General features: G+C 40.2%; 1 protein-coding gene across 6 annotated transcripts in view; it reads left to right on the top strand.

Moving 5' to 3' along the window:
* Window positions 1-780: 780 nt before the first annotated feature.
* The window catches only part of RUBCN (RUN and cysteine rich domain containing beclin 1 interacting protein), a 53,101-nt gene continuing 35,812 nt past the window's right edge, over window positions 781-18,069 (top strand). For all 6 annotated transcript variants that reach the window (XM_014459243.2, XM_014459239.2, XM_023757319.1 and 3 more), the window contains exons 1-2: window positions 781-1,016; window positions 13,199-13,352. In XM_014459243.2, the coding sequence (XP_014314729.1) occupies window positions 937-1,016; window positions 13,199-13,352 (234 nt within the window). In that variant the 5' untranslated portion in view covers window positions 781-936. The remainder of the gene's footprint in view (window positions 1,017-13,198; window positions 13,353-18,069) is intronic.

Here is an 18,069-nt window from a genome sequence, read left to right as displayed (position 1 = left end):
GTAGCTACTTTTTCATGTTAACCTAAATCCCTCCCTACAGAGCAGTGCTATGTTGCTCTCTCCACTTTCTCTTCTTCTGGCTGACTCATACGCGCCCAGGAAAACTGCTCTGACATCAGTCCTCCGGGAAACCTTCCCCTAAAGCAGCGGTTCTCAACCTTCCTAATGCCGCGACCCTTTAATACAGTTCCTCATGTGGTGACCCCCAATATCATTGTTACAAATTGAACATAATTAAAGCATAGTGATTAATCACAAAAACAATATGTAATTATATATGTGTTTTCCGATGGTCTTAGGCGACCCCTGTGAAAAGGTCGTTCGACTCCCAGAGGGGTCGCGACCCACAGGTTGAGAACCGCTGCCCTAAAGCCTTTCCCTCCAGCTCTTCCTTTGTGATCCCAAAGTAACCTGTGCTCTTCTGAGCTCTTCATTAAAATGACTTAAGTCCCCCCAAACCACTAACAAGTGTTAAACCAGTGTAGGCTGAAGTGGGGTCAACCATAATTGGTTTCAGACTAGCGTTATTTCCTCTGAGTCCCGTTCCCAAGGATGAAAAGTGACAGCAGCGTGTAAGCGTCCGCATCCATAGGGACTCCTGAGACCAGCGTTGGTGGGCGTTTCAGCCTCGTGCACGCCCACAAGCACGCCGTCAGGGTCTGCAGTCCAGCGCGGCTTCGGATTGGATAGAACGGTGCATGCCGGGAGCGGCCGGGCCTTCGCAGTGCTTTCTGGGAGTTGTAGTTTTTGGAGCAGGAAGTGGGGGTGGCAGGGATAGAAACCACAGCTGAGGCAGCATTCACTGCTGCTGCGGTCATCCGGGTGTAGTGCATCGCTGTGAGCCTATCCGCCCTGGGTCCCTTCTCTCTTCCTGGGGGCGCTCCGGGAGCCCAGAGGGGCGAAGCGGCAGGGACGCCTCTCTTCAGAGAGGAGGCGATGTCGCAGCCCGGGATGGGGCCGGAGCGTGCGGGAGTGGAGTTTGGCGACTGCGAGGAGCGCCGGCCGGAGGAGAGCAGGTGGCTGGGAAAGGGCCGGGGAGTCGGGGGACGAATAAATGAGCTGAACCACCGGGAGGCTTGGGAGGGTTCGGAGAGCGTGGGGAGACGTGCCAGGTGCAATAGACATAAGGGTGGCTGCTGTGGGCGACTTGTTTGGGAAGACATTCTGAGAGCAGAGACGGGCAGGGCGTGGGTAGGACGGAGGAGGGAACCGGCTTTCGGAGGGCGAGGGAGGGTGGATAGGCTATGTTGAGGCCAGGGGGAGAGGGGTTGCTGCAGAAGAGGTGAATATTGAGGGGCGCTGCAGCAAGATGTGATAGTCCAGAGTCTATAGATGGGAAGAGGACACGAGGTTGGTGCTCTGACCGAAACTTGCGGTGACAGCAAGCAAGTCGGGCCAATATTGCCAAGGTTGACGTTGTGAAAATTTCTGGGAGCAAAGGTTAGGCATTATAAGTGTCCTAGAAAGGAGCTTAGGCAGCGATGGGTGTGAGGAGGAAGGCTGGCCTGTGGATGAAAGCCGGCCATTGTAACCGCTGTCGTGTTGGGTGGGGGCTTGCTAATGAGACTGGAAATTGTGTGTCTGCCCTTTGTCAGTGCTGGATCCCTGTCAGAGTGGCAGGACCTCTGTCATTTCCTTCTCATTTTCCAACCCTTCGCTCCTTCCTCACAGCTGCAACTAAGCAATCTCACATTCATCTATATGGAACTATTGTCATCAAGTTCATAGTTTCTAGAAATTAAAGGGTTTAAGATTTTTTTAAACGATTTTATGTATGATTATTTTTAATCCTCACCCGACAACATGTTTACTGATTTTAGAGAGAGAGAAAGGGAGAGAGAGAAACACACACTCACACATCAATGTGAGAGAGAAACATAGATTGGTGGCCTCTCCTGTGTGTCCCAAGCAGAGACCAAACCTGCAACTTGGGTATGTGCCTGACCAGGGAAACAAACCCTCAACCTTTCAGTGCATGACAACGCTCCAGCCAACTGAGCCACACTGGCCAGGGCAAAAACGACTTCAAATGGTGACTTATATAGAGGTGCATCCCATATTTAGGGTTTGCTTCATTAATAGCTCTGATCTTAACCTTTTAACAATCAGCAATGGTGGCAGGATAGAGCAAGACTGTGGCTTAAGGGAGTCTTGTTTGACTTTTAAAAACAGTTATGGTGTCAGGGGCAGCTGGGGTGCAAAGACTGGAGGTAGAATATTTACCTCTGAGAAAATGTCAGAAAGGGAAAATTAGTGAGGTATGTCTGGGTGAAGACCTGGCTGTTTAAGTGCACAGTTAGCCTGTCGACTGCTGTACCCGCAGGACACTGGGGTTCTTGCCTGAGATCTATGAATGATGTGTTAGTGAAACCGAACATCTTACTTCCCTTTTCCATGTTTCAGTTTCTGCATGTATATATTTGGCTATCTCGTCTTCCTCCAGATGTCTGTGAAATGCTTCATGTAAGAGACCCCATATAAATTCTAAACAAGTCTTAAGGTTATTTTTTATTTTCTTCTACCAGTTTATGTGCTAGAAGAAAATTAAAATTCAAGTTCAAATTTTCTCCCCATAGCTGGGTTAGTTATTTACTTAATATATTTAACAAACATTTATTTACCACATGCCAGGACTGCATAGGAGTCTTACAGGTAAACTTATTTAATCCTCATAACAAGTGGATAAGATACTCTATTATCACTATTTATCAGATAAGAAAACTGAGACATGGGGTAAATAACTTGCCAAGGTCATACAGTGAATCCCTGATGGAACTGGAATTCAAACCCAGGCAATTGGGCTCCAGAGTCTGCACTTTTGATTCCTGTGCTTTGCTGCCTCTCACTATGCTAATGTATAGTGAGAAAGAAATGTATAAGATAGTGAACTTCATAGCATTCTTTGGCTGACATTCAGGCTGGTAGGATAGCTCCTTTGCAGGTATGTTTTCCTATTACTCTTTCCATGCTTGACTATTTATTTATCTTTCAATTACATGTGACAGTCAATATTATTTTATATTAGTTTCAGGTGTACAGCATAGTGGTCAGACGAGGTGCTCCCTCTTCTAATACCCACCAGACATCATACATAGTTATTACAATGTTATTGACTATGTTCCCTATGCTGTACTTAAATCCCCATGACATTCTGTAACTACCAATTTGTATTTCTTAATCCTGTCACCTTTTTCACCCAGTCTCCCCAACCCCCTCCCATCGGGCAGCCCTCAGTTTGTTCTCTATGTCTGTGAGTCTTTTTCTGTTTTGTTTGTTCATCCATGCTTGACTCTCAACCAAGGAACTCTAGTCAAGACTTCATTTCAGCAGTGGGATTGTCCCCATAAAGCCACTTATATTGTGGCTATAGCCTGTTCTCTGTTGGTGGTTGTTAACTCAGAATGCGTTGTTTAGTGAGGCTTCATGGCATCGATGGCCTCCTTAGCTCTAGAGCAGTGGTTCTCAACCTTCCTAATGCTGCGACCCCCCCCTTTTTTTTTTTGCCGCGACCCTTTAATACAGTTCCCGCCCTTGATCAGAATGTGTTGTTTAGTGAGGCTTCATGGCATCAATGGCCTCCTTACCTCTAGAGCAGTGGTTCTCAACCTTCCTAATGCCTCGACCATTTAATACAGTTCCTCATGTTGTGGTGACCCCCAATATCATTGTTACAAATTGAACATAATTAAAGCATAGTGATTAATCACAAAAACAATATGTAATTATATATGTGTTTTCCGATGGTCTTAGGCGACCCCTGTGAAAGGGTCGTTCAACCCCCAAAGGGGTCGAGACCCACAGTTTGAGAACCGCTGCTCTAGAGAGACAACTGATACATGCATGCCTTGTGCCTGAGAATTGAGGCATTGTGGCTGGTTTAGTGCAAACCAAACCTATCTATGGCCAGTAAAACACCTGATTCACAAAAAATCTTGATGAGGTGGCATAACTTTTTAAAAATACAACTTTTCAATATATTTTCTGAAAGCAGTTGTTGTAGTGAAATGTGCATAAGCTTTATAGACAGATAGAATCGTTTTTATAGCCTGCATTCGAATCCTTGTTCTACTGCTTAATTTGGTTCATCCTGTCTGAGTAGGAAGAATGATGCCTTCCTGACTGGTAAGTTGTGAAGATTCTATAAGATAATGTGCATAAGGTTCCTCACAGAGTGCCTGGTATATACTAAGTGCAAAAAAATGACTACTTCTGTCCCCTCCCCAGTTTTCTTGAAGCAAGGTGTGTGTGTGTGCGCGTGTTCTTTTGGTGCTATTTGCAATGGTATATATAGCCTGCTCTTCCTCCTTCCATGGCTCCTCTATCTCAGTTGGGCACCCTGAGGACTGGGGTGTTGGCCTAGCTTTTAACTTCATCCCTGGAGTGTAGTTCTGTCCCCTGTTGTTTTCCACTTAGCTGGTTATCACTCTAGCAGAATGCTGTAGTGCTTAGGGATGATATTTCATTTTCCCTAGGGTTTCCTAAATGCCAGTTTTTGGGTGTTTTGTTTTTTGGAGATTTTCCGGTGAAAGTACTAAACAGGTAAAGGAATGGTTCTTCTAGCATTGCTTTGTTACCCTAGACTGCCTTGGCCTATACAGCCTATTTCTGAGTTTGGAACCCAGCTACATGTGCAGTTTTCCTGGTGCAGTGATCTAGATAGTGTCTCCAAACTGAACTCATTCCATTGACCAAAACCTTTTCCTCTTCAGTTCTCTATCTTAGTTAATAGAATTTTCCACTCAATCAACCAAGCCAGAAGCCTCAGAGTGAAATTTGATTCTTCCCTCTTCATTTTCCATATCCAAGCAGTCACCAAGTCCTCTGAATTCTGTTCCCGATTTTTATCTTGAAGCTTTATTTTTTTCTCTGTTTCCAAATATATTGGCTTATATTAATGAAAACAAAACAAAACAGAGAGTGGTAATGTTTCCGGAATGGCCAAATGTAGGTGTGTGCTTAAACAAAAATTTGTCCTATCTATGTGGCCTTTATTCTGGTATGTTGGCTTCATTCTCAGGCAGACTTTTCTACAGGGCAACCCTTAGCAAATTGAACTTTAGCAACCCCAACTAAAATAAATAAGTAAAGAATGCAGTCCCAATACGTATAGCAAAAGCAAAAATTCTGGACTGACTCTTTTTGGATGGACATGACTTACGTTCCTGTTTCAGGGTATGGGATATGCAGCTGAGTCAGGACTAAACAATGTGCCCAACCCTGGGTCCAGGGAAGTGTGATACTTCCTTAGAACTTCATGGACCAGACTAAGTGGCAGAGGTGTGATTTCCCTATGGAAAATGAGGGACCTGTTACTAAAAGAAAGGGACATGAATTCTGGACAGATATAAAGAAAATATTCACTGAAGATCCTTATTATCTGTCATTGCGGATTATCTCAGTAGCCTCTTAACTAATCTCCCAATCTAAACTCAGTCCCCCCAATTCCAGACAGCCTCCACACTGCTACCAGCTTAATTTTTCAGAAGCAAAGTTACAAAAGTAATTTGCTCAGAAATGTTCAGTGGTTTCTCATTAAAAATATAAAATAATCAAAACCCCTTGCCTAGTATTCAGTCTGGACTTTAGTCCCTATGAAGTTCCCAGTTATAAAGCTATGCATCGACTCGCTGTCACATCTCCTTCCTCACCATTCTCAATGTTGCTCCTCTACATTCCCTGTAATACCTCCTTCTTCGCCTGGAGATCTCTTAGTCATCCTTTAAATAATGTTCCTTTGGAAGGCATGCCCTACCTGTCCTTTTTCATCTCTCTTATTATAGCATTTCTCACTTCATAGCATTTTATGTAAGTGCCCATTTCCCCCATTGCATTCTGAATTCCGTGAGAGATGGGGACTCCTCTTTCACCACCATAATAAGCCTAGCATAGTGCCTGACATATAATTGGTGTTCAGTAATATTTGTTCAAGGAATGAAAGTGGTAATGATTTGGTCATGTCTCATAGTTGGACAGCTGCCCCTGTACTGTTGCCATGGAAGGAAAGGGCCTCTTTTGTTCCTATTCATTGACCATGCTGGGAGTTGACAGTTTATACAGCACTGGCAGCAAAGTAGGATACATGACTTTTGAGCAATCCATACTGCTAGTCCAGTTATTAATACAAAAAGAGCCCACAGAAACATTCTCCTGAAGTTTTTTGGGGGACAAATGCTATTGTCAGAACCCAGGAAGGGGAGGTGTATCAGCTGACAGCAGGGACCCAGAGCTGACGTTTTTCAGTATCTACCCTCCCCACAGCTGTTTCTGCTTTTTATGGCTGCTTTATTACTTCTTCCACTAAATGGATTTTGTTTTGTTTTGTAATCTTCGTTAAGTTTCACCAACCTATCTGGGTGGCCATAGAACAGCTCCGTCCAGTGTGATAGCCACTAGCCACATAGTTACTTAAGTTTAGATTAATTAAAATTAAATACAATTGAAAATTTCAGTTCTTTAGTCACACTACTCAGATTTCAAGTGCTTAATGGTCACAGTGGCTAGTGGCTGCCATATTGGACAACACAGATATAGAACATTTCCAGCATCACAGAAAATCTAATTGAACAATGCTGCTGTAGATGTAAATCTGAATTTTTCAGGAAACAACTACAGCATGCTTACTTAGCAGGAAAGTTGGTATTTAGATTGGGGACACAGGTAAGGAGTTGGTACACTATTGGTGGTTAGGTTTCTAACATAAGGGGTTTTACTTTTGTTAAACCTGCTCATTGTTGAAATTCAATAAATTTGATATCATTCAAATTTAGTGTGATTGGTGAGACATTTTTTGAATAGGTAGGAAGTTACAAAGCATGCCTCCAAGTACTGCTGTTCTCTCCTGGACATTGAGATTCTGCTGTCAGCCATAAAGGGATGGGACTGGCCAACGATTAGGTTCTCCTAGGTCAGTGATGGCGAACCTTTTGAGCTCGGCGTGTCAGCATTTTGAAAAACCCTAACTTAACTCTGGTGCCGTGTCACATATAGAAATTTTTTGATATTTGCAACCATAGTAAAACAAAGATTTATATTTTTGATATGTATTTTATATATTTAAATGCCATTTAACAAAGAAAAAATCAACCAAAAAATGACTTCGCGTGTCACCTCTGACACGCGTGCCATAGGTTCGCCATCACTGTCTAGGTGCACCAGAGTGGAGACTTATAATAGAGTCAAGTGTGTTTTTTTCTATAAGCATATTGTTTGTTTTTAAAACATCATAAATACTTAACTACACATTCTACAAGGTTAATACTATATAATTAAAAACAGAAAATATGGAGCCAGACAAGAAGAAAATTGCCACCTCAGTGTTACCAATAATTATTTTACTTAATTATGTTTTCCTGTACTTTAAGAAGGAACCCATTACTTCTTTCCAGGAAGTACTTTCTGGCATTAAAAGTCCCAGGTGCTTGCCTCACCACAATCTTTCAGCACAAGATGACCTTGATTATTTAAAAAAAATCCTCATGATACTTTTCAGCTTCTTGTTTACTAACTTTGTTCAGATTACTAATCTTTCATTAATTGATAGCCTCAAGGAAGGCCTAAACAACTTTTCTCTATTTTCCCTCATATAATCAAAAGTAACCACTATTAACATATTATTTCTTATTTTTATGCTGAGATCACAAATAGCATAATAATTTTATAGTTTTATAATTTTTATAGTCTTTGTTTTATAATTTTTATACTTTAGCCTACTGTTATTAGCTTGGAAACTTCCTAACCACAAATTTTAATGGTTTCGTGATATTCCATTAGATGATGTCACATAGCTGTCCTCACATTTCAGGGATCAAATCATTACCTGATTTGAGTCAACCTGATTTTCAACTCTGATCTCAGGTAGATACCACTATTCATTTCACATAAATGACACACTGTAGAGGGACTATGCCAATAAGTTGAAGCTATTTCCTTTTACCATGAAAAAGAGCATTGGGGATTGAAGATAAGCCAATATATATTTCTTGGATTGAGGCTCACTTTAAAATTGCATCATACTGCCCTAACCGGTTTGGCTCAGTGGATAGAGCGTCGGCCTGCGGACTGAAGGGTCCCAGGTTCGATTCTGGTCAAGGGCATGTACCTTGGTTACGGGCACATCCCCAGGAGGGGGTGTGCAGGAGGCAGCTGATTGATGTTTCTCTCTCATTGATGTTTCAAACTCTCTATCCCTCTCCCTTCCTCTCTATAAAAAACCAATAAAATATATTTAAAAATAAAATAAAATTGCATCATAATTGCTTATTTACTATTTATTTTACTTATTTAGTGTAACACTTTAAAAAATAACATTTGCTTCTGACTTCTTTGTTTCTACCTTGAGTGTCACTGCTGATTGTGATTTGGCACCCTTAAGACTGAGTTGGCATTTAGGAAAACTGTTTTTCCTTGAATATCCTTATTTGAGTTGCTTAAGCAATTCCTGTTCCTCTTTAAAGGAGGAATGTAGTCAAAATCCTCCCAAAAGAAAACAGGTAGGACTTTATTCTGAGATTGGCTTTACTGTTTGTTAATGAAAATGATTCAGGTAGAGATGGATTATGCTGGCCCTTGTCATTTAGGCCTGGTTCTTCCTTGGCACAGGGTGAGCAGCTTAGAAAGACTGCTTTTAATTTATGATGAATAAAGGAGAACACTCTGTATATTTGCAGAAGTGTCTCTGCAACGGGTGCTTTGAACTTAATAACTTCAAAGTCCTTACCTGTGCCCAGATAAAGGTTACATGTGAATACAGGGTGATACCATCCAAAGGATTACTACCAAATAGGTTTAACCTAGGAAATACTGTGGTTAACAAAGGGGAAGGGGCATTTGATTTATCTTGGTGATCTGCTTATTTGCACGTTAGATTCAGGTATAAATGGATGAATCCAACCACTGTGTATGGGCTTCAATTGAATTTAGTTTTTCAACTCTGAAAATGATAACTATATAATTAGATTAAAGGACCCTAAAAAGGTAAAAACACTAAACAGACTAGCTATATAAATAAAAAAATTTTTTAGGTTTACTTTTCTTCTACGTGAGCGTGCACCAAATATAAATGTTTTGGTGTATCTTAGAGCAAGAGGCACATTCTTTTGTAGCTTTGGTATCTTAGGGACACTTTATTGTGGGGAAAAAAACATTCTTTAGTTTTGTCCAGAGAAGTTGTCAGTAGATCCGAATGCTCAAGTTTTCTAGGATTTCAGTGCTCTTTGCATCATTTTGGAATCTAAGTCCTAGGATGATAAGGTACTTGGTGTCTGCTTTCAGGATTTATCATGATGTTCTTTGACAGTTAAGCTTGTAAGATCAATATAGAATGAATCAGAACACCGATATGTATAGTAACTTGAGGAACCAGACTGGCTGTCAGGCCTGCAAGACTTGATTGTAACTTGTTGGAATGTAAAAACTGTACCAGTCAGAACTGGTCAGATTAGCTCTGAGGAAGCATAGGAGATGGAGAGTCACCTAAGTGAAAGTTGGCAATCAGTTGGCCTCTGTAATGGCAGTTTCTCACAGTACAATAATAAATGACATTTTTCCCAGTGAGGTCGAGACGGCCCCGGTGAGGTCGAGCCGGCCCCGGTGAGGTTGAAACAGCCTGGTGAGGCCGAGACGGCCCCAGTGAGGTTGGGACGGCTCCAGTGAGGTTGGGACAGATAATGGGGACCAGTATAGACTGATGAACAGGGGTAGATGCAGAGGCAGAGCAACATTGAACAGACTGTCAAACTACAGTGGGAAGCCTGGGGAGGGTTTGGGGGGGGATTAAGAGATCAACCGAAGGACTTATATGCATGCATATAAGATTAACCAATGGACTCAAGACACTGGGGGGTAGGGGCCGGGGGAATGCCAAGGGGGGGGAAAAAAGGAGACATATGTAATACTCTTTGTAATACTTCAAGAAATAAAAATTATTAAAAAATAAATAAATAAATGACATTTTTATGACCACCTCAGTCCTGTGTACATCTTAGTTATCTTGAGATATCTCTCAGAGTTGGTATAGAAATAGAACAGGGAAATTGCAAATAGGTACATGAAAAGTTTTCCTTATCACCGATCACCAGGGAAATGCATATCAAAACCACAATGAGCCCTGGCTGGGGTGGCTCAGTTGGATGAGTGTCAGACCATGCACTGAGAGGACACCAGTTTGATACCCAGTCAGGGTACTTGGCTGGGTTGCAGGCTTGATCCCCAGTAGGGGGCTTATGGAAGGTAGCCAATCGATGTCTCTCTCTCTCTCTTTCAAACCAATAAAAACATATTTTAAAAAACACACACAATGAGATGTCACCTCACACCTGTTAGAAGGGCTAGCATCAAAAAGACAAGAGATAACAAGTGTTGGTGAGGATGTGGAGAAAAGGGGATTCTTGTGCACCACTGGTGGGATTATAAATTGGTGCAGCCACAATGGAAAAAGTATGGAGATTCCCCAAAATATTTAAAATATAACTATATGATCCAGCAATTCTCCTTCCGGGTATACAGCTAAAGGTAACAAATCACTATCTCAAGATATGCTTTGATTTAAAAAAAAGATATCTGCACCCCTGTGTTTATTTTTTTAAAAATATATTTTATTGATTTCTTACAGAGAGGAAGGGAGAGGGATAGAGAGTTAGAAACATCCATGAGAGAGAAACATCAATCAGCTGCCTCCTGCACACCCCCTACTGGGGATGTGCCCGCAACCAAGGTACATGCCCTTGACCGGAATCGAACCTGGGACCCTTGAGTCTTCAGGCTGACGCTCTATCCACTGAACCAAACCGGTCAGGGCAATTGAAGCATTATTTACAATAGCCAAGATGTGGAAGCAACCTATGTGCCCACTGACAGATTAATGGATAAAGTAAATGTGATAGCCCTAGCTAGATTGGCTCAGTGGGTAGAGTGTCCTCCCTTGAACTGAAGGGCCCCAGGTTCAATTTTGGTCAAGGGCATATACCTCGGTTGCGGGTTCGATCCCCAGCCCCTGTTGAGGCCTGTGTGGGAGTCATCCAATTGATGTGTCTCTCTCACATTGATGTTTCTCTCTCTGTGTGTCCCCTCCTCCCTTCCACTCTCTCTAAAAGTCGTTGGAAAAATATCCTTGGGTGAGGATTAACAACAACAACAAAAGTAAAAGTGATATTGATACATACATACCATGGAATATTATTAAGCCATAAAGAAGAAAATCTTGCCGTTTGCAACAGCATGGATGGACCTTGAGGGCATTATGCTAAGTGAAATAAGTCAGACAGTAAAAGACAAATACTGTATGATCTCACTTATATGTGAATCTCAAAAACCCAAACTCATAGCAACAGAGAACAGATTGTTCGTTGCCAGAGGTGGGGGTGGAGGGATGGGGAAAATGGGTAAAGGTGGTCCACAGGTACAGTCATAAGATAAATGAGTTCTGAGGAGAGGGGGAAAAAAAAGAAAAAATAATAAATAAGTTCTGAGGATGTAATATACAGCATGGTGACTATAGTTAACACTACTGTATTTTTATTTGAAAGTTGCTAACAGATTGTCTTAAAATTCTCATAAAAAATTACAACTATGTGAGGTGATGAATATTTGCTAAACTTATTGTAGTAATCAGTTTGCAATATTTACATATGTCAAATCATTATTTTGTGCTGAAACTAATATAAATTTATACATCAATTATATCTCAATAAAAATGGGGGTGGAGAAAGAAATAGAACATGGGAGTCTGGTGACTCACATGTTTAATGGTATAAGATTAAGAAAGCCCGGTGTCTCTCAGTTTGAATAAATTCTTCATCTCAAGGCTTTCAGATCAGAAGACCAGAGCGAGATCCATCTGGGTTTTTCTAGATGATACTCATATACCATCTCGAACTTCATTCATTTTATTTTATATGTCTGCCTTTACTGTACCCATCTACTTTTTAAAGATGCTCAGAAAATGTACAAAAATGTGTAAGAGAGGTTCATTTTGAGTACTGGTAGAAAGAATTCCAATTCAGAATCCTCCCATACCTGTAGATATTTAAATAATGTAAATAGTTATGGTAAAAAAATTCCTTAAAGAAATTATTACCATTCTCAGTACTGTTCTTAAAAAGAGGAAAGAGTCATATGCTAAAAAGAAATTAAGGGGAAAGGTAAAGTGCCCAGCATAACAATTGGGGACCCAAAAGAAGGAATTTGACATCTCATCTCCTTATGATTTTCTTATCCAGTTTGTTTCCGTGCATCCAACTTTTTTCATTCAATTGCAGTTGATTTTGAGTTTTTATGGGTTGGAAACTCTGTTGAGAAAATGTTGGGGATTTAAGAGGAACCTTGAAGATCATCTGGCATCGATTTTTAAACTTTTCCACTAAAGTGCTTTATTTCTTTTTTTAAAAAAAATATTTTTATTGATTTCAGAGAGGAATGGAGAGGGAGAGGGAAGGGAGAGAGAGAGAGAAAGATCAATGATGAGAGAGAATCATTGATCAGCTGCCTCCTGCACACCCCCTACAGGGGATTGAGCCCACAGCCCTGGCATGTGAGAATAGTTGACTGATTTGGGGGCATGTCCCAAAATGGCTCAGTGCAAACTTAAAACATTTTTATCTCAATTTTAGCTTTAAAAATCACAGGGGAAAAATCATGGCCAGCCCGCCCCATGTGGCTTAGTAATTTGAGTATCAACCCATGAACCAGGAGGTCAGGGTTCCATTACTGGTCAGGGCACGTGCCCAGGTTGCGGGTTCAATCTCCAGTAGTGGGTGTGCAGGAGGCAGCTGATCAATGATTCTCTATCATCATTGATGTTTCTCTCTCTCTCCCTTCCTTTCTCTAACCCATCCTATCTCTGAAATTAATAAAAACATATTTTAAAAAAATCACGGGCAATTTATGTACTTACCCATAATATTTGTATCTAGGTATGTGTATTTAGTGCTGGAAATAGAAAGTCTTTTTTTTTTCCTGCTTTTTTGTTTGGCACAAGATTTCTGGTGTTGAGCAAATGTCCACATCTCTTTATATATTGTCCATGGTCCAGAAGAGGATCTTGATGGGTCATACTCCCAGAATCATAGGTTATCGACTACTTTTGTGAGGAGAGAATGATAGGATGTGGGATAGAAGGTTTCTTGCCTTAGACCTTCTTTGATGTGATCGGCATTAGGTACAGCAAGTTAACTAACCATTGGTATCGTTGTTGCTCTTACAGGAGGGAGCACTGGCAGTTGCTGGGTAATTTGAAGACTACTGTGGAGGGTTTGGTGTCAGCCAACAGCCCCAACGTCTGGTCCAAGTATGGTGGCCTGGAACGGCTTTGCAGGGACATGCAGAGCATCCTCTATCATGGGCTCATCCATGACAAGGTATGGAGACCTTCTTTTTTGTCCAATTGGGTGAATTAGTTGTTGGAAAGAAACAGTTGCATTAAGTTGTTGGCAGGGAGAAGATGTTGGTCTCTAGTCTGTGAGCCCTTGAGGGAGGGACTGTACAATATGATGACGAGGAATAGGGTCAGGACAGTCATTGGGACTTTCCTCTTAGGGTCATCCTAGGACACATCTGAGAAATATTTATTGACTATTGTCATTTTTAGAATGTCCTATGAATATCATTTTGTAGACAACTGGTTGATACTTATGAGTAGTAGTTGTAATTATAGCTTACTTTTAAAAATATAAACTTTTTGATGTTGAGTTTATTTTCCTTAATATCCGCAAACATTCTAATAAACTGTGAGTATTGAAAATGAGTGGAAGCTAATATTTAATGGTTTTTGCTTATCTTTGGCAGTTACTTCATTTATAATTTAGTTTTAAGTAAGGTTTGGTCTGGATAAATTTGTCAAGTGATTCATTGGTCTGGTATCCTTCTACTTTTTAAGTATCAAACCTTGTCCTGGCCAGTGTGGCTCAGTTGGTTGGGTGTCCTCCCATGCACCGAAAAGTTGCCTGTTTGGTTCCTGGTCAGGGCACATGCCTGTGTTGCAGGCTCTACCCCTAATAGGGGGTGTGCAGAAGGCAGCCGAGCGATGTTTAGCTTTCACATGGATGTTTCTCTCTCTCCCTCTCCCTTCCTTTCTCTCTGTAAATCAAATAAAAAAATATTTATTTATTTAAAAAATTTTTTTTAATTTATTGACTTGAGAGAGAGAGAGAAACATTGATGTGTTGTGCCACTTATTTATGCATTCATTGGTTGTCTCTTGTATGTACCCTGACTGGGGATCGAACCTGCAACCTTGACGTATCAGGACAACACTCTAACCAACTGAGCTACCCAGCCAGGGCCCAATAAAAAAGTCTTTATAAAAATAAAAAAATAAAAATCAAACCTCACAAATATGTGCATAATTGTGTATTCCCAAATACTCATGCTCTTTCCTATCAGAGCCCAGTATTTTTCCCTGGAGCTCTTTCCCCTGAGCCAGGGTTACCTTTTTTTTTTTTTTTTTTTTAAATCAGAATTTATTCTCAACTAGCAGTCACATTGGAAAAGATCTAATCAGTGAATTGATATTAAGATATTTATAGTTGATAGGATTTACTTTGCTACCCTCCCTTCTAAAAGTCTGTGTATATTACCTCTAACAATATCTTTAAACCAATGTTCCTATTAGATTTTTATTTTTTTATTTTAAAAAATATTTTTATTGATTTCAGAGAGGAAGGAAGAGGGGAGAGAGAGATAGAAACATCAATGATGAAAGGGAATCATTAATCGGCTGCCTCCTGCATGCCCCATACTGGGGATCAAGCCCACATCCCAGACATGTGCCCTTGACTGGAATCGAACCTGGGACCCTTCAGTCTGCAGGCCGATGCTCTATCCACTGAGCCAAACCAGCTAGGGCCCTATTGGATTTTTATAATTTAGTGGGAAAGTTGGCTTAGGTTAGATTTTCTTTATTCAGAGTAAGTTCTGAAAATGAGGCTTTCTGTTTTAATTAGTTTTAAAGATGGGAATTTTTTTTTATCCTTTAAAGAATTGTTCTTAATGATCTTCATTATTAAAACACCATTCTAGGAATCTGGAGGCAACATTGTATAGCAATCTGACAAAAGTCTTTAGAATGTGTCAGAACCTGGATTTTACATCCAGACTCATTGCTCAGGGTCCTTGGGGGAAAAAATGACATCATAGTTATAATTATAGACTTTTGAGTCAGACTTCTCATATTTTAATCTCAGCTTTACCACTATGCGGTAAGTTATATAACTCTCTGTGCCTCTGTTTCCTCATTTGTAACATGATGAGATAACATTGGTACCCACCTCATAGGATTGTTGTGAGCATTAAATGAGATAATACATGAAAAGCTTTAGAAAAACATGAGAAATTATTAGTCTTAACTATTAGGTAATTGCTTTTGTCATCTGTAAAAATTAGAATAATGTTATTTATATCATAACATTTGATGGCAAGATTAATGTAAAAGCATACAAATTTGCCTACTGAAGTTCACGGCACATAGGAGGTAATTAATAAATGTTCCTTTTTTTTTAACTTTCAAGTTAACTGTCTTGTAGTCCTATGGCAAAAATAATTATGAACATTGGAATTTACAAAACAAATAAGTTAACCCACTGCAATCTGCCTTCTTCCCTTACCACTGATAATCTTGGTACTAAAATTTAAGTAAAAATGACATCCATGTTATCAAATCCAATTAACATATTTCTCCTTTGAGCGCTGTCTTATGTTCTTCACTATTGACCACCATCAGGCATTATTATTATTATTATTATTATTATTTTTAAAAAATATATTTTACTGATTTTTTTACAGAGAGGAAGGGAGAGGGATAGACAGAAACATCGATGAGAGAGAAACATTGATCAGCTGCCTCCTGCACACCCCCTACTGGGGATGTGCCCGCAACCAAGGTACATGCCCCTGACCGGAATCGAACCTGGGACCCTTCAGTCCGCAGGCCGATGCTCTATCCACTGAACCAAACCGGTTAGGGCAGGCATTATTATTTTATTATGTCATGGAGACCTCTGACTTCTGTGACCACTCCTTCTTCGTTTCTTTCCCTGGAATCTCTTCCTCTTGGATTTTAGCTTTTAATGGGGTTCTGTCTTATGTCCTTATCTCTTCTTATTTTGTTCATTTTCCTGAAGCAGTCTTATCCACTTGCATTGTTTAGGCTCACACATCTCTGCTGAACTCCAGGTCTACAAGACTAGCTGTCGGCTATATATTATCTGGCTGATTGTCCTACAGGCTAAGCACAGTATGACCCAAAACAAACTTACATTCTCCCATGAGTTTGCCCTTCCTCCTGGTATTTTTAATACTAATTTGTGGCATTGCCAGCTACTCAGTATTCCAAGTTAGATACTTGGGAATCATGCCAATATCTTTTACAAAACTCAGTACAAGTTTCCCAGACTGATGACCAAAATAGCTGCCAGATTAGTGGCCCTGCCTTCTAGTAGCTAAAGTACCTGTGTCTTGGTAGCAAAAGGATTCTATTACTAATTTGACAATGTCATGTAGAGTAATCAGTTAACCATATTACAGGACAATTTTACCATCTGTGCCAGGAAGAGAAAATGTGCCATGATGAAATAGGGAAGTCAAAGAAATTCTCAAATAAACGATACACACACACACACACACACACACACACACACTCACTCACTCACTCTCACTCACTATAGGCCCTAGTGGGAAGAATAAAAACCAGAGGTTCTTTTTCATTTCACCACTGCTCTGTTCTGCCTTGTAAAGACCTAAACATTGAAGTCTGTGTCAAGGACTTGTTTTTCCCTTTCATTTCCTTCCTAAAGACTAAGGCTTTCAAAGGTTTGGCTGCTGCGTCATCAAGAAGCTATTTGCCCTTGGAGAGGGGGAGGGGTATGATGATTCATGTGGGTCATTTCTTTTGTGCTTTCATAAGGATGTGTTATGGAATGTGTATTACATATTTTTTTAATCAGGGCCTTAGGAAAGCTGTAAATGACCATTTTCTTAGAAAATCTCATTTTCCTTGACAGCCTTCATCTAGGCTATCTTTTAGTCCTCCCATAGCAATAACAATCACTCTTTAATATTTTGGTAGATTTTATTATTTTTTTCTGTGCATTTATATGCTTTTTAAAATATTAAGATTGTACTGTATATATCACTCCATATTTCTGTGCTTTTTAAAATATTAAGATTGTACTGTATCTATCACTCCATAACTTGTTTTAAAATATTTAATTATTATTTATTTATTTTTAAAGTATATTTTTATTGATTTTAGAGAGAGGAAGGGAAAGGGAGAGAGAGATAGAAACATCAATGATGAGAGAGAATCATTGATTGACTGTCTCCTGCACACCCCACACTAGGGATCGAGCCTGAAAACCCAGGCATGTGCCCTGACCAGGAATTGAGCCGCGATTTTCTGGTTCATGGGTCGACTGACACTCAACCACAGAGCCGCACCAGCCAGGCAATATTTAATTCTTTAAATGGACAACACATTTATATGGTTAAAAAAACAAAAAGTATAAAACCATATCCAGTAAAATGTCTCGTTTCCTTCTGATCCCATAGGTAACTACTATTTACCAGTTTCCTTCCAGAGAATTTTTATGCTTATAAAAGTAAATATGAATACATAATTTTCTTTGCTACACCTGACTTTTCACATAAATAAAAGGACACTATAACCACTATTCTGTACCTTGCTTTTCTCATGTGATATATCTTATAATTTATTTAAAATAGTTAATCCGACTGGCTTGGCTCAGCGGTTGAGCATAGACCTATGAACCAGGAGATTATGGTTCGATTCCTGGTCAGGGCACATGCCCAGGTTGCAGGCTCAATCCCCAGTGCGGGTGTGCAGGAGGCAGCCAATCAATGATTCTCTGTCATCATTGATGCTTCTATCTTTCTCTCCCTCTCCTTTCCTCTCTGAAATCAATAACAATATATTAAAAATAAATAAAATTGTTAAAGAGCTTCATTCTTTCTGACAGCTGTCATTTTGTAATGTTTCATTGTATATGTATACCATAATTTATTTAACCGGTCTCCTGGTAGTGGACATTCAAATTGCTTTCAGTCATTTGCTATTAATAA

This window comes from Myotis lucifugus, unplaced genomic scaffold (genome assembly GCF_000147115.1).
Source record: "Myotis lucifugus unplaced genomic scaffold, Myoluc2.0 scaffold_105, whole genome shotgun sequence".
Taxonomy (NCBI): domain Eukaryota; kingdom Metazoa; phylum Chordata; class Mammalia; order Chiroptera; family Vespertilionidae; genus Myotis; species Myotis lucifugus.
This window is presented reverse-complemented; position numbering and strand designations above follow the sequence as displayed.